At 39.2% G+C, this 26,819-nt stretch overlaps 2 protein-coding genes across 5 annotated transcripts in view; both read left to right on the top strand.

Moving 5' to 3' along the window:
- Nucleotides 1–7,391, top strand: part of LOC139943987 (polycystin-1-like protein 2) — a 79,962-nt gene extending 72,571 nt beyond the window's left edge. For all 3 annotated transcript variants that reach the window (XM_071940910.1, XM_071940912.1, XM_071940913.1), the window contains 7 exons: nt 688–807; nt 1,100–1,387; nt 1,871–2,193; nt 2,759–3,014; nt 3,524–3,657; nt 4,504–4,639; nt 5,119–7,391. In XM_071940910.1, coding sequence (XP_071797011.1) covers nt 688–807; nt 1,100–1,387; nt 1,871–2,193; nt 2,759–3,014; nt 3,524–3,657; nt 4,504–4,639; nt 5,119–5,261 — 1,400 coding nt within the window. In that variant the 3' untranslated portion in view covers nt 5,262–7,391. The remainder of the gene's footprint in view (nt 1–687; nt 808–1,099; nt 1,388–1,870; nt 2,194–2,758; nt 3,015–3,523; nt 3,658–4,503; nt 4,640–5,118) is intronic.
- Nucleotides 7,392–8,622: 1,231 nt separating this feature from the next.
- LOC139943803 (uncharacterized) overlaps nt 8,623–26,819 on the top strand; it is a 62,873-nt gene continuing 44,676 nt past the window's right edge. The window contains exons 1-13 of one of the 2 annotated variants that reach the window (XM_071940622.1): nt 8,623–8,926; nt 9,697–9,730; nt 10,281–10,754; nt 11,545–11,663; nt 12,444–12,828; nt 13,385–13,508; nt 14,207–14,397; nt 17,589–17,724; nt 18,168–18,400; nt 20,107–20,270; nt 22,428–23,088; nt 24,541–24,731; nt 26,022–26,157. In XM_071940622.1, the coding sequence (XP_071796723.1) occupies nt 8,894–8,926; nt 9,697–9,730; nt 10,281–10,754; nt 11,545–11,663; nt 12,444–12,828; nt 13,385–13,508; nt 14,207–14,397; nt 17,589–17,724; nt 18,168–18,400; nt 20,107–20,270; nt 22,428–23,088; nt 24,541–24,731; nt 26,022–26,157 (2,881 nt within the window). In that variant the 5' untranslated portion in view covers nt 8,623–8,893. Of the gene's footprint in view, nt 8,927–9,696; nt 9,731–10,280; nt 10,755–11,544; nt 11,664–12,443; nt 12,829–13,384; nt 13,509–14,206; nt 14,398–15,792; nt 15,897–17,588; nt 17,725–18,167; nt 18,401–20,106; nt 20,271–22,427; nt 23,089–24,540; nt 24,732–26,021; nt 26,158–26,819 lie in introns of those variants that run through there. The other variant, XM_071940623.1, reaches the window with a different exon arrangement.

Here is a 26,819-nt window from a genome sequence, read left to right as displayed (position 1 = left end):
AGTGTTTTCGAGAGGCGGGCAAGCTGTCCCCTCTTTTATCAACAACCCTTGCAGGTCTTTTTGTTGTTACTTGAAAACACTGCTGTTTTAGTTTTGTATATAGAGAGGCTGTGCAACCTGTCAACTCATTTTATCTATGGTTAATTTTGATTGGCAAGCTACCCTTGAGTGACGGGCAAGCTGCCCTTGGGCATTTAGCTATTTTCCCTTGATTAAGTCATGATTATGTCAGGAGTTTAATAAGTATTGCATTTTATTGCCATCTCCTTCATGTTTGCCAAACTGGTAATTGGCCAGACCTTTTTGGAAAATAAAAGCAAAGTAAAATTATGCTCCTTGGAGGTAGTGTCGTCTGAGAATAAGTCAGCTAATATTTGCTCTCTTTTTTCTTAACAGTACTTAACATAAATTATTTTCATTATTTTTATTTATAATTTCAGTCTTTGTTCAATCTGTCATTCAGTACATTTCCATTTGTGTTTTGTTTGTCTGTCCACCAGGCATCTCACCAGAAGCCCTGGCTTCTAGTAGAAACCTCCATTGCATTCACTTCTTGAAATAATTTCTGGTGTTTTCTTTGATTATGTATGTTTGGAAATGTTATGAAGTATGGAAATACATGTAAATATGAGTTTGAATCAAATTAAATAGTTAAGAATTCAATTTTGCCTTCTATTTTAAATCAAGACATCTGTGTGATTCCTGAGACAATGATAAATAAGACGCAGGATTGTCGAGCTCCTTATAGCATCACTGATGAGGAAGATGTAGACTTTGATGAAGGATGGAAAGCAGTTAATCAATCAGGTCAGTACTCCGCAACTTTTCATGATTGATTTTCTGCAGTTTGCGCTTAAAGGCACTGGGGTCAATTTGACAAAGATAGTCCTAACTGAGAAGTTCTTGGACTCTTTTAGGAGTTATTCAAAACTTAGGATGATAAGACTAGTCTTAACTTATATATTTGGTTTGCAGTAACACCATGCAAGTACAGTGTATCTACTTGCTTGGTAGATTGCCTTTATATTCTACTACTGTGAAGTATACTTGTAATCTTTTGTGTCATACCAAAGTCTTTAAACCCTTCACATTTTAACAGCTAAACCTAATTACAAGGTTCAACCGCTTGCCGTCTGGAAATACCACAGCTGGTACAACATTTCTTCCTTCCCCTACTTGGGCAAGCACGCCCTCTACAATGGTGGAGGGTACCTGGCAGACTTGGGCATCACCCCGGAGGAGAGCCTGCGAGTCGCAGCCTACCTGCGCGAGAACATGTGGGTGGATCAGTACACGAGGGCAGTGTTCATGGAGTTTGTGGTGTACAATGCCAACATCAACATATACACCACGTCGTTCTTGCTGGTGGAGTTTTTACCACAGGGAGGTGAGAAAGTACATGAACGTGTATATATGAAATGAAAACAAAATCTTTGCATTTTTTTAATGGCAATTGTTTCCAAAAAAGTGCAGCTTTCCCTCACTCTACCTTAAAAAGTATACCTATTGTCTCTTTTTCATCTTCCAAACTCTTAATACTTTAAAGGCAGAGTATACCTTAAATTTTTTAACTGTTTGATCTGGAGCGAATATGTCCACGCATGAAGAACAACCCCTATACTGATGCACAATCTCGCTTCTCATATCAACTTTTGGAGGATAAAAAGTTTATCTTTTTCCATGATTGTAAAACAGGTTTGGAACCAGCAGATCTGTATAGCTATACAAAATGTATTAAACAAACTAGGCGTATTGGCTGGCAAATTGCAATTCTAAGCAAAAATAAGAATCATCATTATTATTTCAATAATTTCAGTTTTCCCCCTCCCCCACCATCAACTCCCCTCCAACTGTCTCTCTTAACACACAGGAGCCATGGCCTTCCCGTACTTCTGGAGTATCCGTCTCGACCGCTACAACTCTACATTCGGGATCTTCGTCCTCATTGGTCAGGTCATCTACGCCCTCTTCATTCTGTACTTCCTCATCAGAGAGATCCGTAAGATCCTGCGCGAGAAGAAAGAGTACTTCAACAACTCGTGGAACGGCGTTGAGTTGTGTATCATCTCACTGTCCATTGCCAGTATGGTCTTCTATTTCTACCGGGTGGATGTCGGGAACAGAATGATCGAGCAGAGGAAGAAGTACCCACAAATGTTCCTGAACTTCCACTACTTGGTCAACTGGGATCAGGTTGGTTTGTTATTTCTGTCCCCTTTTGCTAGAAGTTGTGTTAAGAGTATAACTGCTTCTATTTAAAGACAAAGTATACCTTTGGTTTTTGGAAACTGCATTTATCTTAATCCTATACAAATGTAGAAAATACCGCTTGACGAAACTCTTTGCTAAGCAAAACTTGAGTGGGTTGCCAGTCACAACAGTGTAAAATTAATGTTATTTCAGCTGGTAACCTGGGCCCAATTTCATAGAGCTGCCTAAGCAGAAAAAAAACAGCTTAGCACAACAAGTTATATATGTTTACCAGAATGAGTTTACCCACTAAAATACCATGCCACATGTACAACCTGTGACAGGTATCCTGCTTGTTTTTGCTTAGCAGAAAGATGTTAAGGATACAGTTCTGCTCTTTAAGCTGTTTCTGTTGAGCAACACTTGTCTGCGCTCGGCAAGTTTTTGTGCTTTCAGGCTTTATTCAATTGGGCCCAGACCTTCATATATCGAGTTGAAATGATGTAGAGAGTCTGTAAACCTCTGAAGTGTATCAAATACCTGATTTTTGTTGTTGACTTCCCACTAGCTTTACGTCTACCTGTCAGGCCTTGTCCTCTTCCTGACCACCGTCAAGTTCCTGCGACTCCTGCGCTTCAACAGACGCCTCCTACTCTTCTCATTCACTCTGCGTCGATGCAGCAAGGACCTGGCGTACTACACTCTAGTCTTTGGTGTAGTCTTTATTGCGTTTGCGCTGTTCGCCTACGCCCTGTTTCATCTGTACCTCAGAGACTTCAGCACGTTTGTCGGGACAGTTGAGACGCTATTTTCTACAATTCTGGGTGAGTGTACAATCAGGGTTCCAATTTCATAGAGCTGCTTATAAGCACATAAATGAGCTACGTAAATGCAAAAATATGCTTACCAGAATAAGGTTTATACTTTGCGGTAACACTATTTTTGGGTGTACTTGCCAGGTAGATTTTGTTCTTTAGAGAACTGTATTGCTGTTCTACTACCATGGGGTAGATTTTTGGATTTTGAGGAGACTTCTCAGAGAAATGTCTTGCTTGTTAACTACTTCCTGGGCGGGAGGGAAGCAAATCAGGACTACTACTTTAGCTTATAAGACTGTTATTAACTTCACTATCGTGGAACAAGCTCTTAGTAAGGTTACCAGCCAAAATGCCGTGTCAGATGTACAATTTGTATGCCAACAAAAATATTACAAGAAAGAAATATCATGTGTATGTTTGGTCACATAAAGTTCAGAAACTTGTCTTTGACAATAACCAAACAGGTCCAGTGCCTTAAGTGCCTTAAATGAGAGTAACTTGATTTGTTGTTGCAGGCAAGTTTGATTTCCAAGACATGATATCAGTGAACCGCATCCTCAGCCCAGTGTTCTTCTTCACCTATGTCGTCATCATTGTCTTTGTCATGCTCAGCATGTTCCTGTCCATCATCAACGAGACATTTGGAAAGGTTTGAAAACTTCAACTTCCTTTTTCTAGACAAGCACATTCCTAATCCAAGCAAAATTGTAGAAATTACCAATAAAAGAGTCCAAAGTGGGTTCAAAGGATGCGTTGTTACAAATGATGAAATCATAACTTTTGATTGTCACAAGTCACTAATAGAGTGTGGGTTCGAGTCCCAGTCGTGTGTCCCTGAAAAAGACACTTGACTATAGGGGGGCCTAAATGCTTGTCTGCACCCAGGGGTAAATGAGTTCCTGTGATGGCAGAGATGGCTCTTGTGATTGATTTGGCTCAGAAGCGCATGTTTGTGCACAGGCTGTCTACTCCCTAGGGAACTAAGATGGTTTAACGAGCAATTTTTTATATTTTAGCATTTGTATGGAGTGCTATTATTTTGAAACAAAAATAGTTTTTACTTGACTACCTCAAAATATTCAAGACCATGGCATGTCATGACCAAGCGGTCTAGTTTACAGGACCCAAGCTATTGTGTTGTCAGCAGCAAAGTGTGGGTTCGAATCCCTGTCATGACACCTGTGCCCTTGAGCAAGGCACTTAACCATAATTGCTTTGTAAAATGTTGGGAAGGAAGTGTATTCTGCTGTACCAGCTATGCTCCTAGTGGAGAATACCCTAACGGACACCCTTACGGACTGTAAAGGGGGTAACCCCGGTTCAAACCCAGGAGTATAGTGGCAATGTGACCCTGGTGGTATTTGGTGTGGGTCGACAGCCCAATTGAGTTAAGTGTAGCCCTCACCTTCAAGTGGCCTTCCGGCATAGTGATATTAGGCTGTCTCTCATTACAAAAAAAAAAATTAATAAATGAAAAAGAATTATTCTGTGGCAGGTCCGTCGAGACAATAAAGCACTTGAGAATGAGCTGGAGATTGTTGAGTTCATGATGGAAAGGTTCAAGAAATGGAGTAACTTTTCTGAAAGACGCTTGATGAAGAAACCGACCAAGACATACAACTACACTGAGGGTAAGCTCATTATGAAATTGTCCAGACCTTGTTGCCTTTAAATTGCCTCTTGTGGCATGGCGTTAGTCTTTAAAAACAAATGTCCAGACAGAATTGCAACAACAATTTATTTTTAGAAAATAGAACTAGCTGTTACCAACCAAAAGAACCTTTGGTTAAAATGCCAAAAATAGTTAATGTTCTGATGTTTCGACCCTAGCAGAGTCTTTCTCAAAGGCTACCACAAATGACAACACAACAAACATGAACAGGTAAATAAGTGTAGCAAAAGCAGTGACTGTGTGCTTTCTGACTTTCTCTCTATTCATGTACTTTCACTTCACTGCTTAATTTCACTTAGCTACCTGTTCATGTTTGCTGTGTTGTCATTTAGTCTTCGATACAAGACTCTGCTAGGGTAGAAATGCCAGAGACCATTAACTGTTTTTTTTGCAAGAATTTATTTTCTATCATATGATTTGCTGGGTTTGCTCTTGCAGCCATAGATCCCAAGGACGTCGAATGTGACGAGCTAAGAGACAAGTTAAGTACCATGGTTGACCGACTCAACCAATTCATCCGCTCGGAGAAAGGCATGACAGGACAGAAGGTAGAGGATAGGAAGATCTTCCTCTGTCCTTAAGACCGCCTTGGACGATCTGAATACATCCCAGGGTCTGAGAGAATATAGATGATAATTTAATTTGGTGCAGTCTTTATAATGTGAGCCTGTTCCCAACTTGGTCTTTCAAGTCTCAACCAAAGGGCCTATATTTTAAAGAGCTGCTTAGGCAGGTAAGCACACCAGAACTATGCTTACCAGAAACCAAAGTAACACATCACATGTATCATCTGTGACAGGTGTCCTATTTTTTGCTCAGCAGAAAGAAGTTAAGCGATATTTTCTGCCGAAGGGCAATGTATGCCTTGATTGTTTTAATCTTATATAAATGAAGATAGATGTGTACAATAAACCTAACATGTGAAATGTTCATTTCAAAAGGTTCCCAGCTTTTTTAGACTCCGCCGAAATTCGGGATCGTATGTCTATGCATGAAGAATACTCCCTTAAAGGAATGCACAATCTGAGTGAGACGTGTTTCAGGTTCAAATCTTGGGGCATAAAAACTGATTCCTTTTTTACATAACCAGATTACTTTGAAGTGAAATTTCTCTCAAAAATGCTTTATACTATAATCAAAAGCTAATGTTGGCTTCGATATAACCAAAAGTTTGTATTGGCGTTAATTTTCAGAGTAATTAACAATTGTATACCTTCCCTTTAAAGTCTCTAACCAAGGCATATACTTTAAAGAGCTGCCTAAGCACAAAAAGCAGATCAGCACAACAGAATTATGCTTAACAGAAACTGGTTACCAGCCAAAGTAACACACCATATGTACCATCTGTGACAGGTAAGCAACGTTTTCTGCAAAAACAAAAAGTTAACGACCTGACGTGTTGCCCCTTTCAAAGTCTTTCTCAAAGGCTAATAATTTCTAATTAACTGACTCTAAGAAATTGGGCCCAGGTCTTGTACTCTTGAATCAAGAGATTCAATTATTCAAGTCTGAAATCCTGGAGTTTTTATGAAATGTCTGAAGTCAAATCTCTATTCTAAACAGAAAAAATGGAGTGAGACAGTAAAAATAGCTAGTAAACCAGCTAATAGAAACTATGTAAACAGTTTTTTGTAAATAATTGCAGGGGAAAACGACAATTTAAAGTCGATGTCAAATTAGTTTAAAAGCCAAGTCTAGTAAAAAAAATGCCTATAAAAACTTTAAAGGCGTCATAGATGTGCAATACAAATACCAGTTTGCATAAACTTGCAATGACAGCGGAAGTGTCCATGTCAATTTATTTATAAGCCAAGTGTAAAGTAAAAACTATATGTAAAAACTTTTGAAGAGTTATAGATGTGCAATACAAAACTATTCAGCAATTACATGTCAATTTAGTCTAAAGCCAAGTCTAGTAAAACTAGCTCACAGAAACTAAATGTAAAAGCTTTTAAAGAGTTCAAGGTGTGTTATAAAAATACTAGTTCGCACATCTAGTGCAGTTACACTATGTGGAAACGTACTTTCAAGATATACGTCAATTTAGTCTTAAACCAAGTGTAGTAAAAACAAGTTTGTTAAAACTATATGTAAAAAAAATAATAATAACAAAAATATAGATTTGCAATACAAGTTCGCACAAACTATTCAGCAATTACAGAGAGGAAGGACAGATATTCTTGTCTGTATGATAACGAGAGTATCTCAAATCGAGTGTGCCATAGAAATTGCCTGATGACAATTATCAAGAACTAAAATTTCAGGAGGATCAAACATCTAAAAAATTGTGCAACATTAAAAAGCATCTTAACAGTTAATTGGTGATAAATACTTATGAGATGTTTTATTTTAAATCAAACTAATTATAATCAGTGTGCAATTAATTTATAAATTATTTTGCTTGATGTAGTCAAGAATCGTTAAAACTTCAGAGTGACATTTGAAACAATATACGCATTTTAAATATAATAACTTCTATAAAATGTTATAAACATTAGATTTCTAATTAGCTTGTGCGTGATAGGCCTATTCATCATACATTAGAGTCAAAACATAAACTTTAACAAAACAGGTATAGTGAATAGAATGTATATTAAATGTATAATACATATGTGTTGTAAAAAGAAATCTTTATTATTGGCTTTATTTTTTATTCTATCCATTCTTAGGCGCCATCTTCAAGTATGGAGATAAAAGAACATGAACGCTAATTTTGCCCACGGTTGACAAATGCATTCTTGGAGGCTGATCCTTTAAAGGAAGGTTCCAAGGTCAAATACCCTTCTACTACATTCTTTTGTCACAGTACTAAGACGTCCGATGACGTCACATTTCAAATTTGGTCTGAACATTTTCGCAAAGAGATTTTTTCTGTTCATTCCCTGAATGTTGATGATATTCCATCCAGCATTGAACTTGGCACTTTTATTTGCACGTTTGCTTTTGCTGTGCAGTGACGTCATGTTTCACAAAGAGTAGCAATTGAAATGACGTTTCACACCATTTTAACGTGAGGTTAGAGACTTGTCCCCACTAATGCATTTCATGAGGACTCATCTATTGGAAAATTAGTGCATCACAAAACTTAATTTGACCTTGTAGCCCCTCTTGAACCTTTTTATTGAATTTCTTGGCGATTGCGGTAGCATCGTAGAAATAATCAATCCATTGGTTTAGAAGGTTCTGAAAATAACCAGGGGTGTACCACCCTAGACTATTCAGGTCTCTGATGTGTTAATCCCGTACAGTTGCATGCAAATACGATCAATAGCCCACTTAGCAACTGTGGCTACCTAACTGTAGCACAAGATAAAGGGAAGCGTATAAACAAGACGTCTGTAGATTTCAAGTGCTACTGTACAATCTTGATGTGTATACATTGGGCCCTACTTAAGGTCGTTTAGGACTTTTTGTCCATGAGATAAACAAAAATAAGTATACCAAAGAAAACATGATGATGCGACGAACCACAGCCTGTAAAGCAAAAGCCATGGCTGTTTGTTGTTTTTGTATTGTTGTTTTGTTTTAAAACAATTAATTTTATAACTTGTAATTGTTTTTACTGCAGGGAGTAAGGCTCTTCGATATAAATTCAGAACATTTTCGAGTTTTTCAAGCAAAATTAAGTGATGGTATAACTACAGCACCAATAGTTAAAAGGATCTAAAGATACAGGTGTTTTTTTTTAAAGATTGGGGATTTCCAATCGATTGTTATTGAAGCTTCATTATAAGAAAGTATTTTCTGCTTATTAGTTTGAAACTTTCAGTGGTATGAATTATAACACAACCTTGACCACACTCATAAACATTATGAAACAACTGCCCATTTCGCAACAGCCTGTTCTATTAAAAAGTCTTTATGTCACAATGAAAAATCAATACTGGGCCTCATTGAAAGTTCCCAACTCCCCCAGGAGGACAAAGTGGCCCGACCAAACACCAAAATCAATATTAAGCTCATTAATTATACAAGAGGATGTACATCCTACCGATTGATGATTGCACCACAAAAGTAAAAATACATTAAGCTTTTTGGTTTAGAAACAGCAGCAACGCCATTTTGAAAAGCCATACGCAGTTTTCCCTCTAAGAGGGAAACCTGAAAATGGGTCAATTTGGGAGCGAAAACTAACCAAGGAATATAGAGTTTCTTCAATTGCAGTGTGTTTGAAAGTATTATTGTTGTTTTGTGGAGGAAACTTACCAGAAAAATGAGATACGGAGCTGAATTTGTCGCCGTTGTGGTAAGTTTAAAGAATAGAATGTCAAGTTTCTATTGTTTGTTTTAGCTTAGGTTGTACAGTTAAGGCTAGGCATGATTACTTCTCTTCACACTGGATAGTTTAATGACAAACTTGTATGTTCAGGTATTTTGGGGATGTTTACTTTTTCAAATTCTCTAGTTTTAAAGACGAGTCTATGAATCTATTCCAAGGAGAAGTCTATGTTTAGAACCAACAAAAACTTTTTACTGTACTTTTTAAGTAGCGTGTTTTTTGTTTGTCAGCATAGTTTTATTTATACTTCTTTACTAGACCCAGTGACTGGGGCGCTAGATTCCTTTTTTCGGAATTTTTACATTCCTAGATGACCGATAATGTCAAAATTTCAAACAAAGGAAACTAGCGCCCCAGTCACTGGGTCTAACTTCTTACTGTTTTATTGTTAGTGTGAAGTACCTTATGCACTATTTAAGGCAGATTATGCGCTATATAAAGATCTTTTTTATTGAGCTAGTTCAGGACAAGTTTTAACAACTTTGAGTCTCATTTTTTGATTGAAATTTTAAGTGAAAAAGTCCAACGTTTTTTCAAAACCTCATCAGAGACAAAACTTTGTCATTTTTAGTCAAACGAATTTGGGGGGTTTGTTATTGGATGTGGCTAACAAGGTTCAGTTTGGTGTGTAGTACAATTACCTTCAGTAAGGGGCATTATTTGCTTTCGCTTAGTCTAGTTATTAAAAATGGCAACTTTCACTTTGACTCTCATAACTATTGTGTTTTTCCTTGCAGGTTGCTGTCGTTTTACTTCGGCTCGGCTCCTCAGGTTAGTAACAAGAATAAAGAACAACAAATTTGTCTTTTATTTACACCAATGTTAATTATGGAAATAAATTTTTGAATGGTGCTAAGTTTGGTAAAGTCAATTTATATTTTTAGCCCATCCCTGCTCTTCAATTCGCACATTCAGTTGTTTGGCGGACCCGTATTCAGAATAAAGTTCTGGCCGACTGGTATTAACACCAAGCTTCCTATTACTTTCAAAATTTTCAGAAAAGATGGGACATAAATAGGCCTAACACTAAATTAATTTCACTCTAAATTACTGAACAAAAATCACTTGGTTTATTAAAGTTTATTTTTCTCTTCCGTTCATGTGCAGGTTCATATTCTCATCGCTCAACCCAAATAATATGTGTAATAATTTTGTCAGTATTTTTTTTTTATTGCTACCTTTATTTAATTGAAAATGTAATTTTAAGTTAATGTAGTTATTTGGTAATGTTAGGCAAAAAAGATTCAATTGAAAAAGCATCTCTTACTCCAACCCTGATGGTTCCAACACTAACTTGTTTTTACATATTTCTCAAAAACAGAGGATCCCTACTGCTCAATCACTGAGATGGCAGTAGGCTCAATTAAAGATCGCATCATCTCTGACACCACAAACCGTCTGTATATCATTGACGCCACCGAGCTCAACTGTTACGGCCGGATCAAAGGATGGATATTCTACAGCACACTCAGCCAACCCTTCAAGCCGGGCGTCTGGCGCAAGACCACGGGCAACTACTACAAGCTGGTCGGGGAGAACACCATGTCGGCTACCTCGAGCGGGTACACGTCCGTGGAGGTGCCGGCCGCCGATAGGATCTCCTTCCAGCCAGGTGACATGCTCGGTTTCAGGCACTCGAGTCCGGCGATGCATTATGATCTGAGTTTGGAGTCCACGACGCTGCGTTACGTTGGAATATCAGATTACTCGACGGAGATTGCAGTTGGCTCAGTGTACACTGTCAGTACCACTACTGAGAGGGCTTACTCCATCAAAGCTTACTTCGAAGATGAAGGTATTTTGTTTGACAATTTAGTTTGAACGGTTGTTTGGCAATCATTTTGACTAGGACTTCAGCAACCTCTGTGCCAAATTCCTTAAAAGTGCAGGCGTTGTCGTTGCTAGACTATATTGACCTTCTGTTGCATAATGAACTCTGTAAACCATGACTTGTGTCCTAAAATAAATAATATCAAATTTCCGATCTGGCCACGCCGCTCAGCCGTCGATATCTTTGACTTGACATCAAGAGCCACAAGTGGGTCAACGGTTAAATTCAGTGAGACAATTTCTCAGAGAAAACGCAAGCAGAGCTCACACCTTCAATCACAAGTTTACATTGTTACTTTAGGTCTATGTCACACACACTTATTCTCTGAAAAATTCACGTCCCGGAGTCTGTGTCAAACTACCGTTGGTAGTATCAAAGAGCAGTATTCTCACTTGGTGTAGCTCCAACATATGCACAAAATAACAAATCTGTAAACATTTGGGCTCAATATTGGTCTTCGCAGTGGCAAGAAATGAACTAAAGCAAAAACACTTGTCGCACAAAGTTGTAAGCTTCATAATGCATGGGAAAGGCTTCAGGCCTGAAGTGTTTCCTCGAGTCTCTCTCCAAAACTCGTTTCAGAAGAAGTCGTTTCTCACAATGCTTTGTAGCTCTCTGTTGCTCATTACTTAGTTGTGTGCTACAGTTCAAGTAGTTACCAAAAGTGTCCATTGCATATTAGGCAATGGACACGTTTGGTAATTACTACTTTCATAGGACTTTTGAAAAACTTTCCTTCCTTTTCTCTGATAAGATTACACTGTGGACTGTGCCGAAGAGACCCACGGACCTCCACCCGAAAGCCGCTCAAGTAACGACGGTGATAACTACATCATGATCATGCACAGCCAGCCTTTCACATGCTATGGCCAGGTATATAGTTTCAACTTGAAATATTTTTCCCTTGGCTGAAAATTAATACTGACACCAAACCCCAAGAAAAATGCATCAACTGATTTGTTGCATTGTTATCGCAACTTTCAAAACTGGAGTGTTATAACTGTTGTTTAAATCGCTGTTTTACGAATACCCGATTTAATTAACTCCACCTACATGTAGATGATTTAACCGAGATTGTGCTTAAAGGCACTGGGGTGGATTTCACAAAGAGTTAGGACTAGTCTTACATGTATCTTGAGTTAGGACGAGTTACTAGTCCTAACTTAGGACTAGCTACATGTTTTTGATATCTCTTAGGACTAGTCCTAAGTTAGTACTAGTCCTAACTCTTTGTGAAATAGACCCTTGGACACCTTGGGCAATTGTCTGAGGCAAGTATTCTCACATATGCGTAACATAACACACCAGTGAAAAGTTGGGCTTAACAATAATATTGGTCATCGCAGTGGCTAGAAAATAATGGGAAAAAAACTACCCTTTTTTTTGCACAAATTTGTGTGCTTTTAGATGCCAGAGAAAGGCTTCAGGCCTGAAGTATTTCTCAGATTAACATACGTTACCTATTTCTCAAAGACTATGTTACTTCAGTGGGAGTCGTTCTCACAATTTCTTATGTAATATCAACAGCTCTCCATTGCTTGTTTTAGTGACGGAAGTTTGTTGTACAATGTACATGAATTAGACAGTTAACATGAAAATGGGGGCCAAAAACATCTTTTTTAAATTGTTTAAAACTTTCGAACCCCCAAAAAGGTGAAAGGATGGAGTTTCTACGCGGCCACAAACGGCGGCTTTAAGGCGGGAGTGTACCGGGCCAACAACGACGCCGAGACAACCTTCCTCCTGACGGGCGAGATCGAAATCCCAGGTAGTGTGTACGACAGTAACCAGGCCAACACTCACCTCGTTGAGAACGAGGAGGAGTGGCTGTATTTTGAACCTGGTGACGTCATCGGATGGAGATGGAAGAGTGGTGGATCCCGTATCCGATGGGATACAGGGGCGGCTGAGTCCATGGATATGCGCTACACAGGTCACACTGATGCCTACTATGTTGATTATGGAGTGGGTGACACATTTTCTGTTGGCAGCAGCTTGGGCAGAGCGTATTCCCTACAGGCTGTCATCTCTCCAATGGGTACGTACATTACCGTACAATCGATTATCAAGCAGATTATCCAGAAGACGATCAGAGCATACTGATCGAAACGTCGAGTTGAAACCAACGGCTCTTTTAGAACCACCCCAACTCATTAGAGACAGTCATTGAATGGTGTTACCAAAAACCTCTCTATATCAGATGATCTGTATTACTTGATTTACAGTATTCTCACTTGGTGTATCCAAACAAATGCATAAAATACCTTCAAATCTGTGAAACTTTTGACTCGATGTGTAATCAAAGTTAAAAGAATAATAAAGGATTAATCTTTTATTATTTTACAATGTATGAGTGAGAAATTACCTCTTTTTCAAAAACTACGTTACTTCAGAGGGAGTCGTTTCTCACAATGTTTTATAAATTTACATCAGCAGCTCTCCTTTGTATTCTACTAAACGAGGTTTTTATGATAACATCAATTAATTATTATTTTGAGTAATTACCAAAAGTCTAACCTTTCACCAAAAATCAATCAAAAGGTTTTTTTTTCCGAACCGAAACTTTAATCATTTCCATTTGTAAATTTTTCTAGGATACAAGGGTTGCTTCCATGAGAATTACGCCAGCCGTGAGTTCACCGTTCCGATGGGTCAGTTCAGCTTGATGGAGATGACCCCTGAATTATGCATTTCTCGCTGTGCCAAAAGATCCTATACGTAAGTATGATTCTGGTAACGTTTATTTGTTGTTTTTAGGCCTATTTTTTAATATATATTTGTTTGTTACTTTTTTTTTTTTTTACTTATTACCGGAGGTAATTTGTTTTTCAAACTTTAAAAAAAACAAATGACAATTTTTTAATTATTTTTTTTACTTATTTTTTCCCCAAGAGGTAATTTTGTATTAAAACTTAAAAAAGAACCTCCTCACTTTCCATACAAAAATAATAATAAAAGTAGTTGTCAAAAACTAGCCTTCACAGTTGGTGTATCTCAACATATGCATAAAATAACTACATGTAACCTGTAAAAATTTGAGCTTCTTAACGAAAGAAAAAAGAAAAAAAAGTTGTGCATTTGTTTCTCATTTTGAAAATGACAGTTAAACATACAGTAGAAATAAATAACAATGAATATAACCATGAAAGATGGATGGCATATAATTCAACAATAAAATGTATAGAAACATTTCAATGATAATATCAAGTGTATTTAATACGATATGCTATCCAACATGCAGGAATAAGTTATACATAAAGGCCTTATGCTTTTGTTATAGTTTTTTTTAATTTGTTTGGGTAAAAAAAAAAAGTTTTAAGTTTCACAGTAATAATTGTTTTACTTCAGCATAATTTGTAATGATGTAATTCCTAAAATATTGTTTACTGTTATGAGCATTTTGATCAACCATTCAGATATGCTGCTCTTCAGCAAGGGGACTTGTGTTTCTGCAGCCAGAGCTACGGTCAAAACGGCATTGGCAACTCTACACTGTGTACCGATCCATGCCCGGGCAAACCAATGTATACATGCGGTGGTGTATTGACTAATAAAGTCTACTCAACACCTCTTGTTCTTGTCGGCTTCACTCTGGAGGAACTTCCAGGTGAGTCTGCAGAAACTTCTAACCCTTCAATTCAATTCAATTCAATAATACATTTATTCCATACTCTTGTTGAAAAAAAAAAGAACAGTTGTGAGAATTAAACAGTACATAGAAATGTAACAAAATCTAAAGCGCATTAAAGCCATTATACACTTTCGGAACAGAAGTAAAAATAAAAGTTCACAGATTTACAAATAACTTACAGGGTTAACAGAAGGTACATGTAATGGTGAATAACTTCTCTTAAAAAATTATGACATGAAATGCTTTACTTTTTGAGAAAACATTAAAACAATATCAATTCTCGATATATCGAGAATTACGGATTTATTTTAAACACATGTCATTGCACGGCGAAACGTGCGGAAACAAGGGTGGGTTTTCCTGTTATTTTTTCCCGACTCCGATGACCAATTGAGCCTAAATTTTCACAGGTTTGTTACTTTATATAAGTTGTGATACACGAAGTGTGGGCCTTTGGACAATACTGTTTACTTGAAGTGTCCAATGGCTTTAAATTATACAGAAACAATATAATCTATAAACAAATAATAATATATAACTAGGAATTAACTATAAGTACAAGAGAGGAGCGAGAGCATGAGGCTGTTAGAGTAAACCGAGGCTTGTAGACAACAGCCTTTATATACAGACAAACAAACAAACAAACAAACAAACAGCGAAGAAGAAACAAAGACAAGACAAACACACAATGAAAAAACAAAATGCTGACGAGAAAATACAACAAAATATTAAACCAGGCTAACTGAAGACGACAAAAGTAATAAGATAAGTGGAGAGAAAAGCTATGTTACATAGTGGGAAAGGAGGACTTCAATATAAATTGGTGTATCAAAATTGTAGAGTTAGGCCTACAAAAGTATTATGGGAATAGTTATAACTAGTTAATAAGTGTAAATCATTTGATTGGATTGGATTTGATTTTGTTTGATTTGATTTGATTTTTTATTTTATTTTATTTTATTTTATTTTATTCAGTTTGATTTGATTTGAAATGGTTTATAACAGTAAAAAAATTCACAGTCACAAAATATTTGTACAAGTTTTAAAACACTTTTAAATACATTATATAATTTAGGCCTAACACGTAAAAAACATCATGAAAATGTGATTTTGTTTAATTATTTATAATTCAGTGACACTCTTATATTCTGAAAAGAGGCCTAGTCTGAAGGGCTTTTATTATCTTGAGCACCCAGGGTGAGTGGCCCACTGCCCCCAAAAATGAAAGAATAAATGTGAGCGCCCTCAAGAGGCTGTAAGTAACAAGAGATCATTGACTATAGTCGACGCCATGTTTAAAGACCATCCATATAATACAGTACACTCAGCAATAGAAGTATTGATTCAAGTTCATTCTTCAGCCATGTGACCTCCTGAAATGTGACATGATATTAGAAGTAAACAATAGAGTAAAGATGGATAGCATCAAGCAACCAGATAGCCTTTCCTTGGAGGAAAATGTCTCTGAAACTCGAGTAAGTGGAAACAAAGATTGCACTACGGGACTACAACTGTAGTTAGTTGCGATAACGTAACCCTCCTGTACGTTATCGCAACTACAACTGTAGTGTACATGTATGTACAATGACAGCATCGGTGATGGAACTGGAAGAAAAAAAGTGATGGAATGTCCGTGGTCAGACGTTGTTGCACACTGTTTGAGTAGACGCACTTGGGATCCGTATGGCGCCACCACTTTTTCACTAATTTGTACAAAAAGGGATATCTTATTGAATCATTGAGGTAAATTACTGTATTATTTCATATCGATTGAAAAAGTGGTGGCGCCACACGGAACGTTTTCCAGCACTTGAAATGAATATCATAGGACGCCCTGTTTTCAACAAGATGTCCCTAAAATCGAGGGAAATCACATCGTCGTCAATATATCATACTGACCATGGCGAGTGTTGTCTTTATATGCATATATTTACCGAATACCGATTGATAATATAGAGTAAGAATGATATTAATAATACTAATATTTAACAACTACTTGAGCGGAAGGTTTTTAACAGAAATGCTATTTTAACGTGTTTCTAATGCGTTTGTTTACCATTTAAATGTAATTTTGATACGTGTACACTTTCGTAATTATCGATTAAGAAATCAGGCCCCAACCTCAAGGTTTTGAAAAACTGAAAACACAAATTATTTAGCCATTATACATGTGGCTTCTTTGCTCAAGGTATTCATTCTTTAACGGCAAATGGGTTCTGCAAAAAAGTCATTTATTTATTTATTTGTAAACAGACAGTGGTACGCGAATTTAAGGAGAACCTTTTGATATTTTTGTCACGCATCCGAATAAAGAAAGCCTGGGAAAACGTCCGTATACTGCCACCACTTTTTCAGTTGTTATGAAATAAGTTGTTATCTTATTTACTCAACATTTAGAGATATTTCTTCGCTAGTTCAACTTCTCTAGGCACATGTGTGTTGATGAATGAGCTACATGTATATATATCTGTAATTCAGAATACACATTGCTGTTATGCTTTGTTTCATACATCTTTTTAGGGTGTCGTGGCCGAGCGGGTAAGAGCACCGAACTCAAGCTCTGGTGGTTCTGTTCAGCAGAGTGTGGGTTCGAATTCTAGTCGTGGCACTTGTGTCCCTGAGCAAGACACTTAACTATAATTGCTTCTCTCCACCCAGGGGTAAATGGGTACCTGTGAGGGCAGAGATAGTGATTGATTTAGCCGAGTAGCGCATATTAATGTTGCACAAGGCTGTACGTATACACGTACTCCCCACCAGAGAACTAAGATGGTTTAAGGAGTGAATTAAGGCCCAGTGACCAGGGGTAATGTGAAGCGCTTGGGGACGCCCTCCGGGTGTGAAAGCGCTATACAAAAATGGTTATTATTTTTATTATTATTAACACCGCCATTTCTTAAGAGATGATTTAGGATACCTCGTTCTTGAGGTCACCTGCAAGCGATTTCATGAAACGCTAGGATTTGGTTCAATGCGTCCTAATGTCTATAGATGCATACGGAACTTAACTTGTCCTTAGTTCTAAGATTAATCCTAAGATTAATCCTAAAGTAATAGGAAGAGTTTTGTGAAATCCACGGCAGGGTTTTCTTAACACATTGAGACTCCAGTTTGATGCAGATCAAATGCTATTCTTATTATTCAAATATTTTTGGTATTGTTAACAGATTTGGAGTTGTGTTACGAGCCAGTTGATATGGCTGGTAACATCACCAGAGGGACCGGTGTGACTTATGACTTTTACTACGGGGATGGATTTTCAGACATTGCAGTAGCAGAGGCGGCAGTAACTCATCACTACAAGTGAGTTTGTATGTTTGTTTAGCTGATCAAGGGATTTTGATACACTCCTCCCACAGGGGATATAAACACCAAGCTGGCAATAGCCGATCTGTCTCATACAAACATTGGTTTAACCTCTGCGATTATAAACTGCACATATCAAGAAATTGTGATTCAGTAACTAGACGACAATGTTTATTCTAGTCATTGTGAAAACAGCAGTTAGCTGGGGGATTCGAACCTGAGTTAGGACGAGTAACCCGTCCTAATTTAGGATGGGTTGAATGCGTCCTAACGTCTTCGGAAACGGAACTGAACTCGTCCCAAGTCCTAAGAATAATCTTAAAATAGGAAGAGGTTGGTGAAATCGACGGCAGAACTTTTGACAAAAAAATCAAAATTGCCAACAAAAAGGGTCGAGTTCAAAGGATTAAATAAAGTTGAAATGTTTTTTTCGTTGACAGCAAACCTGGAACATACTCCATCTCGGCATCTGCCACCGATCTTTGGTTGAACAAGGAGACCCAGACAATCAGCGTTACTGTTGAAACCAACATGACCGACGTGATGGTAGACTGCCCTCTTGCTGTCGAGTATCTCAGTAGATTCGGATGTGATTTCTACGTCTATCAGGGAACCAACTTGAGTGCCACAGTTGACTTTCAGGACGGCCGAGTCGTCACTTTTGATGTTGAAGGTAGAAAATAATGTCTTAACTTTTCAAAATACTTGTGGGTTCGAAAACCACCTGAGTAATATGCCTGTGAATTTTTCATAGAACTCTGGAGAGTTTGGAATGCTTTTACACACTGTTGTATGGGTAACACTAAATAATATTCTTTTACTCCTGATGCAAATTTAACATCTATTAAATCATTGCGCTACCCGGTGCTCAAATTTAGGATTTAAACTGCCTCTAGCTACCGTCAATTTCGCTGTCTAGTTGGCAAGACATCTCCTCTAGATTGGCTAATGTTGTGGGTTCGAATCCCACCCGAGTAATATGACTGTGAATTTATTCACAAAACTCGGGAAAGTACTGAGTATATACATTACACACTTTGGTTCAAACATGTGAGTTTCGAATTTACCATTATCTCAAAAACTAAGTTACTTCAGCTTGGAATCAGTTAGAATGTCTTATTCTATCGACATTTTAGTTGTTGCTGATTTATAATTTGAGTTATTACCAAACCTGTCCAGTGCCTTTAAAATGGACTCTTAGAATAATAATAATAAAAATAATAATAATAATAATAATTATGAAGTCTTATATACATGTAGCGTATGAATCTACCAACTAAGGTACTCAAGGTGCTGAGTATATACAGACTTTCAGAAAGATAGGTTATTGCTGATGACTGCAGGACTTGCAACCACAAGGTTGTGGGTTTGAATCCCCCAGCTAATTGCTGATTTCACAATGACTAGGATCAATATTGGCGTCTAGTTACTGAATCACAATTTCTTGATTGTGTAATTTATAATCATAGATGTTAAACCAATGTTTGTATGAGAGAGATTGGCTGTTGCTAACTTGGTGTTTATATCCCTTTTTGGGAGTTTGCCGAGTTGCCTTGATAGGGGTTGTTCTAAAAAAAACTCGACCACCACGACCCCTCGACGTCTGCCCTGTGTTCGAAGAATGTCCAAATTCCAAATTCATAAAATGTCGCTTTACGGCCTAGTAAGAATGATGTCCCCGATTTAGAATTCACAGTGTGTGTGATCCGTGACGCAACTTCCTTCCTTGACTAGACTTGATTTTAAGTCTTATCTGCATAAGCCTCACAGTTGTAATAACTCTACATCGATTGGGCACCCCAAAACACGTGTGGGCCATTTTGGTCGGCCGGGTCTACAACCTCGAGCTCCGCGCATACAGCAACTGGTAGTACACAGAGTGGGAGCGATCGGCCGGAAAATGGTCTGTCTGATCATCACGTAATGAGTTGGGCATAATTGTACTCGGGTGGTAAAAGCAGGTTCCCAGTTGGGATAATAATCTTACTCAGGCTCGGATTGGCCAAGAGATTAGCGTGTAAATGCCACGGTTTTTATCTGTACATCACAATTGCCACAGGACCGATCTCAGCAGCCAATCACGCGCAGTTTGCTTTGTGCATACCACGTGTGTATGGTTTGTCTCGTACGCTGTGTTTAGATGTGCGAGGCATGGTGTAGTCAACGTCAGCATACAAATGTGTGCGTGATTGGCTGAGGTTGTGAACTGTAGCAATTTCGGTGTACAGAAAAAAAATCCAATAAAGTCGAGTGGTCGAGGGGGTCGGGGGTCGAGGGGGTTTTAGAACAACCCCCTTGATGGGTATATCCTTCAAACAAACAAACAAATGTTGAAATGAAAGACTCTCTGCAAACTGGCTGTTTTATCCTTGTGTGCAGATGCGGAGACGCTGTTCTATGGGCAGATGCTTGACCAAGATGAGACAATCAATAACCAGCCAAACAGCTATGTCTTCCTGATGGTTAATTCCGTTATTGAACATGATGGCCGCCTGGTAGCGTGGGAGATGAATGCAATCACCACTGGCACAATAGCACTGCAGGTAGGTGTAGAATTTATAGTATTTTTTTTAAGATACATGTAAGACTCAAGGCAATGGGCAATTCCAACTCCGAATGGCCCAACTCCGAATGGGCCCAACTCCGAATGGCCTAACTCCGAATGGCTCAACTCCGAATGGCCCAACTCCTGCCCAACTCCGAATAGCCCAACTCCGAATGGCCCAACTTCGAATGGCCCAACTCCGAATGGCCCAACTCCTGCCCAACTCCGAATAGCCCAACTCCGAATGGCCCAACTTCGAATGGCCCTGCCTAACTCCGAATGGGCCCAACTCCGAATGGCCCAACTCCGAATGGCCCAACTCCGAATGGCCCAACTCCGAATGGCCCAACTCCTGCCCAACTCCGAATAGCCCAACTCCGAATGGCCCAACTCCGAATGGCCCAACTCCTGCCCAACTTCGAATAGCCCAACTCCGAATGGCCCAACTCCTGCCCAACTCCGAATAGCCCAACTCCGAATGGCCCAACTCCGAATGGCCAACTTTGAATGGTCCTGCCCAACTCCGAATGGCCCAACTCCGAATGGCCCAACTTCGAATGGTCCTGCCCAACTCCGAATGGCCCAACTCCGAATGGCCAACTTTGAATGGTCCTGCCCAACTCCGAATGGCCCAACTCCGAATGGCCCAACTTCGAATGGTCCTGCCCAACTCCGAATGGCCAACTTTGAATGGTCCTGCCCAACTCCGAATGGCCCAACTCCGAATTGGCCCAACTCCGAATGGCCCAACTCCGAATGGCCAACTTCGAATGGTCCTGCCCAACTCCGAATGGCCAACTTCGAATGGTCCTGCCCAACTCCGAACGGCCAGACTCCGAATGGTCCAACTCCGAATGGCCAATTTCGAATGGTCCTGCCCAACTCCAAATGGCCCAACTCCGAATGGCCCAACTTCGAATGGCCCAACTCCGAATGGCCCAACTCCGAATGGCCCAACTCCGAATGGGCCCAACTCCGAATGGCTCAACTCCGAATGGGCCCAACTCCGAATGGGCCCAGCCTTGTTGGGTCTTTGTTGAAGCCACTGACTTCATTACTATAATCAGCAAAGAGTTCCCATGGTCAACTCATTCAATTAATGCCCGCGAAAGACGCGACATGTTTAGCGAGCTTGATAGGGTCCAAAGGTTTTTAGCATTTCCGAGAGCCCCCATTTTTTTCCAATATTGGATTTTTTTTCATGAAACACATTAAACCCGGAAGTTACAGACCCGACAAGGCTGTCAGCCTAACGCCCTCCACATGTGGTTAGTGGTCTGAGTGCGGACGACTTGTGTGCACAGTAGTCGTACAATATGACACTGTGTTTAAAGTGGGTCGTGCGGTGTGATTACACGCACCACGCACAGTGTATGCGGGTGGGTTTACAGCGGCGTCTTGTTGGAGCGAATAATGCGTCTGCCTTGAGCAAGGCTAGGGCCTGCCCAAATGCGTATGATCCTGCGCAACTGCTGCACAGTTGTTGTTTGTGTTACATTGGCAGCAAACCCGAAGGGGCATATAGTGTTTGCCTGTGTGTAGGTGTATGTGCACATGTCATCTTTGTCCAAGTGATAATTCAAGAAGGACTCGGCGTATCAAGTCCAAGCTTGATTTGTGGACTGGTCATGGGATCCCCAAGAAGCCTAGGGTTGTTATGGCTAAAACAAAAAAACATGTTGTCCGAGGAATCACTAACAAAGGACTTGCTGTACATGTATGAACTCCAAACTTGGTTTGTGGGCTGGTCTAGGGATCCCCTTTGTGTTCCCCTCAGTTAATTATTTGGGTCGTTATAGCTAAAACAATAACTCAAAAACGACTTGGTGCAGCAACCCCTATCACAGCGGGGCATTTGTGTTGTCAACACACCATTCTTGTTATAACTAAACTAGGACATGTTTACATTAACTTAAAGTATAACTTTTGTAGCTCAGCCAGGCAGTTTTTTTGCAGCCTTTTCAAAACATTTGTCACTTAAAACTGTCAGATACGCTGGAGCTAGCCATAATGACATTCAACTGCAAGGTCTAAAATGCCAATGAAAAGTATTTAAAGGTACAAAGGCAAAAACAAAGTCAAAAATAGGCTGTTATCTGGTCTGCAGTACATGAACACTAGTAATGGTTTTTTTCGAATGTTTTTTTTTATTCAGGTTTATCGTCCCCGCTGCACTAACAATGAGGTGTACTGCCATAGGACAGCAGCCTGCCACCGACCAAGTGTTGACTGCCAACAGGAGGCGAGCATCTGGAGCAAGACATGCGCCGATACTGGCCACTATAGTTTCAACCGCCGTGACTGCGTCAAGAGCGCAGACGGATCCTTACAGGGTCGCTACCGCTTCAGCTCCTTACCCCTCGACTACGACTTTGTGAGTGAGGTATCCTACAGCATCAGTGTGGTCGGTCGCAATTTTCTGTCCCTTCAGCGCTCGGAGCATGTGGAGGTGAAGCAGGGTGACATCATCGGGTGGTACAACTCCAATGGCGGTAAGCTGGCCTACCAGACGGCAGACGCTGCGCTCGACGGGCCGGAGTTCCGTCCGACCCAATCCAACTACAACAGCCGACTGTCGGGAGGGTACATTGCCTATACTTCCGGGGCATCGGTGCACAATTACAAGCACGCCCTCAAGGCCCACGTGGTGCGGCCTTCACACCTGCATGTATTTCATAACTACACGTGGGAGGCGAGTCGGAGAAACATCTCGGTGAATGCGAGTAACAACCTGGCGTCCGGGATATGGGACATGCAACACGAGATCAAGGTCATGGAAGTTGTGTCACAACTTACGTTTAATGCACCGTATTTGGGTGAGTGAAGCTTAGTCGTTTTTTTGTTTCTGCATTCTTTTAAAAAAAGAGACAACAAAGTTATCAAGAGACACGATTAATGAGCAGTCACACGTACCAAGACATACGGTCATCGCTCTTCTGCACACTCATCACCTGTACTCTGGAACTCTGCCAAACCACATCAAAACTGCCAAGACTGAAAATCAGTTCAAGTCACTGCTGAAACCATATTTATTCAATTAGTTCTCTTTTGTTTTCTATCGCTTTTTGTGTTCATGCTTATCATTAATTATGTTGATTTGTATTATTGGTATTTTGTATTATTGTTGTTTTTCTTGTAAAGTGCTTTGAGACTTTCTGTGTGAAGCGCTACTAAAGCCATTGGACCCTTTCGGTACAGAAAAAACAAAAGTTCACAGATTTACAAATAACTTACAGGGTTTACAGAAGGTAATGGTGAAAGACTTCTCTTTAAATATCATTCCATGAAATGCTTTACTTTTTGAGACAACATGAAAAAAATATCAATTCTCGATATATCGAGAATTACAGATTTATTTTAAACACATGTCGTGACACGGCGAAACATGCGGAAACAAGGGTGGGTTTTCCCGATATTTTCTCCCGACTCCGATGACCGATTGAACCTAAATTTTCACAGGTTTGTTATTTTATATAGAAGTTGTGATACACGAAGTGTGGGCCTTGGACATTACTGTTTACCGAAAGTGTCCAATGGCTTTAAAGCTTTGTATTATTGTTATTATTAATATTATTATTATTAACACAAGCCCGGCGTACATTGTCTAGTAAAAACTGCTACAGACTAGTATTGACCCATTTCACCTGACGTCATCATCAAAAAAATCTTGAAAAGCGCCATACTGGTGGGCAATTTGAATTTCACTGTGCGTTTTCATATATAACTCTATGCATAGAGTATGCTGTGCGTTATGCAGTGAAGTGCGCATTTTAGGCGACGCGGCGTTAATACACGTAAACCTAACTTGCCCACCAACATGGTGAGCGTGGCATCAGTCGCCGCGTGTGATGCACGTGCAAGGGGTCAATACATCACCTCCCAACTGTACAAACTTCTTGTTAAAAATGCTCATACATGTATGTCTTCCATTCATATATGAATAATCGTTTTTTTAAATACAGTATTAAATCATTTTTAAATGTTTGAGTGTTACTTTATTTGCCACATATACTGGTTGAAATTGCTACCATAATTGCATCACAAATATAATTTTGTTTACGATACATACATATTGTTATAAACAGAAATGTATTGTTATTATACTGAAAACTACATGATGGCCATGACATCAACAGACTTTCAGATACTACTGAAAGTTTTTATTCTTGAAAGAAGAAATGGCTTTATCAAACAAACAATTAAACTATAAGTCTTTACTAAATCTTTACTTTAAAACTGATTGAATCTTTGTGTCTTGTTGATTGTAGCCGTGGTAACCGAGCAACAAAGGCTCACCATCAACGCACATCTTGGGACAGAGGTTACATACCACTGGTTCTTTGGCAACGGGGACGAGTACGTCTCGCAGGACAACTATGCCAACTATACGTGGATGGATGATGGAGTTTATAACATTACTCTGAGGGCTTATAATGACATCAGCCAAGATATATATGAGGTGGGTGGGTTGTGTGCTGCTCTGTTTACCATCATCTTTTCAAAACACCATATTATTAAACTTGGTTCTTATAGACAAATTTAGGCGCACACCAGGTGCACAAGTGTTGAGCTCCGCGCGCCACTGCTGCGGTGTACATGTGCCTAGTTTTGTGCACAAAGACATGAGGAAATCATGTTCCTTTTCACTCTTTATGGAAATTTAATGTTTTCCTCAACGACTTACACAATTTCCTTGCCAGGACATGATACATGTATATGTGTACTAATGAAGATCACTGACAACAAATATTTGCAGCTGAGAAACCAAATCATCTTAAAAACGGTGATTGTCTTAGGTGATTTAGGGGAAAAAGACATGTAAACTGCATAAAAGTCGCTATACATGTAATGCATTACATTTTGTCAGAATTTCAGTATTTTATTTTGAGCTTAATTTAAAAGAAATTATCAAGAATGTAGACTTACATCATTATATATCATGCAGCCGGGAAATTGTATAGATTGTCGAGGAAGACATTCAATTTCCCCAAAAAGTGAAAAGGAAAATGATTTTATCATGTGTTTGTGCACAAAATTAGTCACAAAGACACCGCAGCAGTGGCGCGCGGCACCCATGGCCGCGCCCAGCACTGGAGCGAAAGGATCGTTACATGTACATCAGCGCTTTATTCACACCCCTAGGGGAGTATCAAGAAGTATGAGATCTATTCCTTTATAGCACCATGTACTGGTTTACAAGGTGCTGTGTCGTAATGCTGCCAATCAAACCAGGAACACAGGGGTGAACTCCTTTCTCTTTTTGTTAAGTGTACTGTGTTTTTTTTATATGCTTTAACAACACACAGATATTATGGCTTAACGTCTGAAGGAAACATTTGGTAATTGTCAAAGACCAGTATTGTCACTTGGTGTATCCCAACATATGCATCACGTAACGAATCTGTGATTTGGGCTCAATTGGTCGTCGCAGTGACAAGAAAAGAATGGAAAAAAAATACAACCTTGTTGCACACATGTGTGTGCTTTCGAAATGCCTAAGTAAGGCTTCAGGCCTGAATTCATTCTCAGATTCAAATATTTGAGGGAGAAATTACCTCTTACAAAACTTTGTTGATTCAGAGGGAGCCGTATCACACAATGTTTATACTATTAATAACTCTCCGTTGAAGGTTAACAAGTAGCTTTTCATGTTAATATATTTTGAGTAATTACCAAATGTGTCTATGCCCCTCTAGGTTTCTGGAAATTGTTTAGATTTATATAGCTTGTTCTTTTCTCTCTTCCGTAGCATTATGTGGTCCTGCAACATAAGGTCCAAGGTTTTGACTGGAAGGATTCTGAACCTAAATCCACATGGACAGATTATCCCATTACTCCAAAGATCTTTGGTTCCGAGACAGTAATCAATTTTGGCATGGATCTAGGTGAGATATTTTTCATAAATCAAAACACAAAATGTTTTATATTTTAATGATTTGTTAAACTCCCAGGCCTGAAATTTTCATCTTTGAGAGGAAAGGGCTATATTCATTTGGCAAAGGGACCTTCAATTGGAAAATCTTGAAGCCATTGGTCTCTTGTTAAGGGCCACCAAGGCCAAGACCAGGGGCAACGAAGGCCAAGATCAGGGGCAACGGAGGCCAAGACTAGGGCAACAATGACCAAGACCAGGGGCAACCAAAGCCATGGCCTCCATGTTCTCCATGTCATTCTGGGCCTGACTGCTCTTACAAGGGGCCAACTTAATGAAAGTGTTTTGAACTACACACATTCGAATGACTTAAAAAGAAATTGTGAAAGGAGCACACTGATTCGGATAGGTCGCTTTGGGCTTTGAAAAGAGTTGTTTTTAAGTGATCGTGGTTGGAAACCTGTTTTCAAAGTAGAATCTAATGATTCAAATAAATACATGTATCTCCCAAAATTGTGTATTTTTGGGGGGATTTATTATGATGGTTGGCATTTTTTGAGAAGAACATTTTTGACTCCATTTTTCAAATTAGAATGCTTACAGGAAAAACATTAAAAAAAAATTGTATTGTACCTTAATACCTTTGTATAAAAAACCTATTTGGATATGAAATAT

This window comes from Asterias amurensis, chromosome 11 (assembly GCF_032118995.1).
Source record: "Asterias amurensis chromosome 11, ASM3211899v1".
Classification (NCBI taxonomy): Eukaryota; Metazoa; Echinodermata; class Asteroidea; order Forcipulatida; family Asteriidae; genus Asterias; species Asterias amurensis.
The sequence above is the reverse complement of the archived record's forward strand: the minus strand, read 5'-3'. Positions and strand labels throughout refer to the sequence as shown.